Source organism: Mastomys coucha, unplaced genomic scaffold (assembly GCF_008632895.1).
Source record: "Mastomys coucha isolate ucsf_1 unplaced genomic scaffold, UCSF_Mcou_1 pScaffold22, whole genome shotgun sequence".
NCBI lineage: Eukaryota > Metazoa > Chordata > Mammalia > Rodentia > Muridae > Mastomys > Mastomys coucha.
In genome coordinates, this window is record NW_022196905.1 from 116,078,375 (window position 1) to 116,083,578 (window position 5,204).

General features: G+C 49.0%; 2 protein-coding genes across 2 annotated transcripts in view; one reads left to right on the top strand and one right to left on the bottom strand.

The window, feature by feature from the left end:
• Window positions 1–3,900, bottom strand: part of LOC116104641 (protein FAM216A-like) — an 8,082-nt gene extending 4,182 nt beyond the window's left edge. Inside the window, exons 1-3 of the mRNA XM_031391144.1 lie at window positions 3,499–3,900; window positions 2,179–2,237; window positions 1,178–1,299 (exon numbers count right to left, since the gene is read on the bottom strand). Coding sequence (XP_031247004.1) covers window positions 1,178–1,299; window positions 2,179–2,237; window positions 3,499–3,563 — 246 coding nt within the window. The 5' untranslated portion in view covers window positions 3,564–3,900. The remainder of the gene's footprint in view (window positions 1–1,177; window positions 1,300–2,178; window positions 2,238–3,498) is intronic.
• An 8-nt stretch (window positions 3,901–3,908) lies between these two features.
• The window catches only part of LOC116068364 (GPN-loop GTPase 3-like), an 8,510-nt gene continuing 7,214 nt past the window's right edge, over window positions 3,909–5,204 (top strand). Inside the window, exon 1 of the mRNA XM_031337775.1 lies at window positions 3,909–4,252. Coding sequence (XP_031193635.1) covers window positions 4,037–4,252 — 216 coding nt within the window. The 5' untranslated portion in view covers window positions 3,909–4,036. The remainder of the gene's footprint in view (window positions 4,253–5,204) is intronic.

Genomic DNA, 5,204 nt, shown 5'->3' on the forward strand with positions numbered 1-5,204 from the left:
CTTTGAGACCCAAAGGAACCTAGAACTAAGAAGGAGGGGCTCTGTTCTCTGTCCATAAGCTTTAGACCTCATCGATCTTCTCAAGTTGGGTATTTTGGTTGCTTGCTTTTGTGTGTGTGTGTGTGTGTGTGTGTGTGTGTGTGTGTGTGTGTGTAGGCTAAGGTTATAGCTTGCAGCTTTTGGTTTTCTTCTTCCACTGTGTGGATCTCAAGAACTCAATGCAGGTTCAGGCTTGGTGCCCTTCCCCAGCTGAGCCATCTCCCCTGCCCTTGCCTTCTTACTATGACTTACGAGGTGTAAGGTGGTAGTACCTGAAAGCACTGTAGTTTTCTCTGTCTCAACTAAAGAAACATCTTTTCCAGAAGCAGAAAAACATCTGCTATGTCTGTGGAACATACTGCAACTTAGTTTCCAACCTAAATTTTTTTTTTATCCATTTATTTCATGTATCAGACACACCAGAAGAGGGCATCAGATCTCATTACAGATGGTTGTGAGCCACCATGTGGTTGCTGGGAATTGAACTCAGGACCTCTAGAAGAACAGTCAGTGCTCTTAACCACTGAGCCATCTCTCCAGCCCCAACCTAAAATTTTAAAAACTGTATGCCTGTATGTGGGAATGTGCACAAGTACAGATGTGCCCAGTCAAGAAAAGGCTGTCCAAAGGAAAGAGCTACAGGAAAAAAAGGACATGGACAGGCTCCACATTGTTACCTCCCTTCCTGGAGTCATCGACAGTATGTTAGGTATACCACGAAGACTGTAAGGCCTTAAAGTCTATGTAGTTTACCTTCAGACACAAGTTCGGGACCTATAGCTTGGTGGCTGAGGTTGCTCTGGATGAGGCTCTGGACCTAATATCAGGTGTCCTTCAGAAACATTTCAGGGGCTGGCAACATAGCTCAGCAGCAAAGCGCCTGCTGCCAAGCCTGACAATCTGAATTTGACCTCTAGGATACACAGGATGGAAACCTCCACACACACCATAGTTAAAATTTAAAATTCTGGCCGGGTGGTGGTGGTGCACACCTTTAATCCCAGCACTTGGGAGGCAGAGGCAGGCGGATTTCTGAGTTTGAGGTCAGCCTGGTCTACAGAGTGAGTTCCAGGACAGCCAGGGCTACACAGAGAAACCCTGTCTTGAAAAAAAAAAAAAAAATTAAATTCTGCCTTACCTTTAGAAAAGATGCATCTGTCATTAATTTGGGGATATGAATTGTTTGGATCTGAGCAGTTTTCCATAGCTCTTGCAGTTTGGCAATGTGTGAGTACACTCTGTGTCCCTCCTTGATTCTATCTGTAGGCAAAGACATTATATGACTTTCTGAGGCAAAGATTATTAATAATATATACTTATGACTACCAGTGATTATCCTGAAACAGTCATAATATCCTAAGTCAGAGTTAAATTTTGAGAGAATATATAATATGCCCTTTATTTTTAGAGTGCACAAACATCTGGAATCAACATGAAAAGATGCTCAGAATCACGCATCAGCAGTTCAGTGCAAATAAAAATGAGATGCAGGCCTGACAAGATGGTAAAGGATTTGCCCAGCATGTCTGCACTCTGACATCAGACCCTGGACTGTAAGACAGAATGAGAGAAGTGACTCCACAGAATTGCCCTCTGGCATCCGCTGCACACACATCCATGTCACCAAAGCCTGCACACTCTACCTTCCCTTAACCTGCAAAGTTAGTAAGAGGCCTTTAGAGGCTTCCTTCTCCTCTCTCTTAACTTGATAAAAAACAAAGAGGCATTTTGAAAGTGCTTGCTGTGAAATAGTTTACGGTTTTTTGAAGCTGCTCACGCAGGATTCTTCCCTTTAGTCCATGTGTAAACAACAGGTATGCCCTGCGCTTTCTAACCATTGCTAATTCTGAATATATTTCTTTTACAATTCATTGGTACTTTAAAAAAATCGTTATATAGTAACAAAAGGTAAAGAACTCATCTTCCAAACTCCTGAAAGAGTACAACTCAAAAAAAAGAGTTCTTTCTCTCCTACCCTGTGAGTTCTGGGGGTCTGAATTCAGGTAGTCCAGCTTGGCCACAAGTGCCCTTAGCTGCTGCGCCACCTTACTAGCCCTTTGAACCTATTGGTAAAACTCCACTGTGTACTTAGGTACAGGTAACCTGGTTTCTCTCAAATCTGTCATCCACATGCATTACCTGCTTTATGCTGCTCGCCAGTGCCCTTGGAATTCGGGTGATAAGAATGTCCAGCCGATCTGTTAGAAAAAAAACACGCATAATACGTAAACTAGCAGCCTGACGGCCACTGAGAACTGAATGTCTAAAAGACAGAGACAGCTGCACATGCTCTTCACTTTCTCCTGCTTTCATCAATGTCTTATAAATTTTCTCCTCTAGATTGGCTACAAAAAAGAATAAAGCTTTTTCTAAGTGACCTTTCAGATTTCTGTCATACTAGGATGAAGGTGTGTGAGTGTTATTAGGAGCTAGAACCCAGGGGCTAACCCACACTACGAAAGTGCTCTACTACCACTGAGCTGGATCCCTAGTCCCACTTTTACTTGACCAGAAAGGACTTGGTTAAATTTGGTTTCATAGCTTCCTAGTCTAATTCTACAGTGAGATCAAGCCTGTAGTTTGCTTGGTCCCTCTACTTATCCACATGGCATCTTTCTTGTTCTCTAATAAAAGTAACTTCTGCCGGGAAAAGAGTAACTGTGTTGTGCTGGAACTAGTTCATTGGTTTGTAGTGTTTCCAGTCTTGTATTCGTTCTTTTTACTCTTTTCAAAAAATTAAATTGCTTTCTATAGCTTTCTTGGTGACTGAGTCCACCAAGCCAGCACACTTAGTTCCAAGCATTTCGAAGAATGGGGAACCATATCGTCTGTTTAGGAAGTCTTTTTTTTTTTTTTTGGTTTTTCAAGACAGGGTTTCTCTGTGTAGCTCTGGCTGTCCTGGAACTCACTCTGTAGACCAGGCTGGCCTCGAACTCAGAAATCCACCTGCCTCTGCCTCCCAAGTGCTGGGATTAAAGGTATGCGCCACCACCGCCCGGCACTGTTTAGGAAGTCTTAGCACCAAATATATACATACAATAAAATGTACACTTAATAATAAGTATATACTTAATAAACATAAATGTATATTTATTTCAAGGCCTCGGATTCGGATTCTACGAAAACCATGATTGTGGGCCTATCTGGATCCCAGTCATCCCTGCTCTTGATTTTAAGGAAGGAGGCCAGGAGGAGGGAGGCCAGGGAAGCATGGCATCGAGCTGTGACATCAGAAGTCAACTGTCCTCAACCATCTAGGGAAAAGTTAAAACCTTCCCAGGCCCGGGGCGGCCGGGCCCTCGGCTCCCCCGCTGGGTTAGGGGCAGAAAGCGCGAGCGGGCCGCAGTGGCTGTCCCGCTCCGAGGCCGCCTCGGCAGTCGAGTCCGGGCGTCGCTGGAGCTCTTCCCCCCACCCCCCGCCCGGTCTCGCGCCTCCTCCGCAGGGGGCTCCCAGCCTCACCCTTCGCCGCCTTCCGTCCGAGCCAAGGCGGTCGGCCCCGCGACCCCAGGAAAACGGCTCGGCATTCCCGTCCACAGGCGTGCGCCACACCCGCTGGGAGTCCGCGGCCTCCGGCTCGACCCTCCGGCCCTGCTCGACGGTGCGGCTCCCGGATGGGGCGGAGGAAGACCGGAGATGAGGGAGCTAGACCCGAGGCGGGGAGACCTCAGGTGGCCAGACTCCCGCGCCGCGGCATCTCTCCGTGACAAGAGCGCGTCAGGGCGAATCCATACACACGCCCCCTAAAGCAAAGGAGCCTTCCACCTCCGTATTCCAGACCCTCGGAGGATCTGCAAACCTGGTGGGGTTGTCACCCGATGAGTCAAACCCAAGAACCGGGGCTGCAGCCCCGGAGCGCGGAGCGTTCTCCACGATCCGCTATCACCCAGGCAACCGCCTTCGCCAACCGGCAACTGCTCGCCCTCCCTCTGCGCACGCGTGAACGCGGGTCTCCGCCTCCTCTCTTTTCGCGATACGCGTTTCCTAGGGCATTTGGCCCATGGGACGCTCCGTAGGCCTAGGTGGAGTAAATACCCGTGATGACGAACGAGCGGTCTGGGTTGCGATTGGCTCCTTACGCTTGTTCCCGGGACTCAGTGATCGCCCCGCGAAGGCTGAAGGGAGTGTAGCAGTCGCCTGTGTGAACCCACCCGGAGGGCCGGCCGGCATGCCTCGGTACGCGCAGCTCGTCATGGGCCCCGCGGGCAGCGGGAAGGTGAGTCTCGGGGAACTGCGGTTCGTGGGTGGCTGGGCCCTGGGTGATTCCCTGGGTGGTTCGCTTCCGCTTTCTGCTTGTACCTTGTTGGTGTTGGGGAGCCATAGCAGCGTTAATAGCTATTGAGCAGCTGGAGAGATGGCTGCGCGCTTAAGAGCTTGTTCTGACTTCCAGAAGACTTTGGTTCTGTCCCAGCACCCTGACTGCAGCAACTCCGGCCTCAGACCTCCACTAACAGTGCACCCATCTACACGTACCCACACACGACACATACCTTGAAAATAATAGCAGTAGGATAGATACCTCTGCTCCAGGAACTGCCCTGGGTCGTTCCTGATGTTTTCATAAGCATTCTGTGTGCCTGATCCAATGCCCACCCATTCTACAGATGACAGACACAGAAAGGTTTACTTGTTCAGAATCATACGGTTAGTTCTGCCCAGAATTTGATTCTGTTTTTGGCCAATGCCAGAACAGGCCCTCTGCCACACACACCCAGTATGGGGTCTTTTCTTCCCTGTTTCTCAGAAGTTTGGACCTTGGGTTCCATTCCAACACCGGGAGGTGGGGGTAAAGTTGGGGTATGGGTTTCTGAGACGTGTATATGTTTGTATATAGGCACCATTTGCGGGCACTGCCCAAAGAGTCCAGAAGAGGCTGTCACTTGCAGAAAACCCAGGTCTTCTGCAAGAACATCAAGTGCTCTTAAGTGTTCGGCCATCTCTCCAGTCCCCAAAGGATGTTTGTAGCAGGCTTCTCTCCTTGTGTGTTCGGGGTGGGGAGCGGGAAGGTTGGGTCTTTTTGTTGTTCGTTGTTGCTGAGGCAGTCTCATTAGCTCTTAAGTGGGTGGAACTCTCTCTCTCTCTCATGCTACCTAGCCTGTTGTTTAGAGATCTGCCTGCCTCTGTCCTCTCAAGTGCTAGGATTAAAGGTGTGCTCCACTAGACTCAGC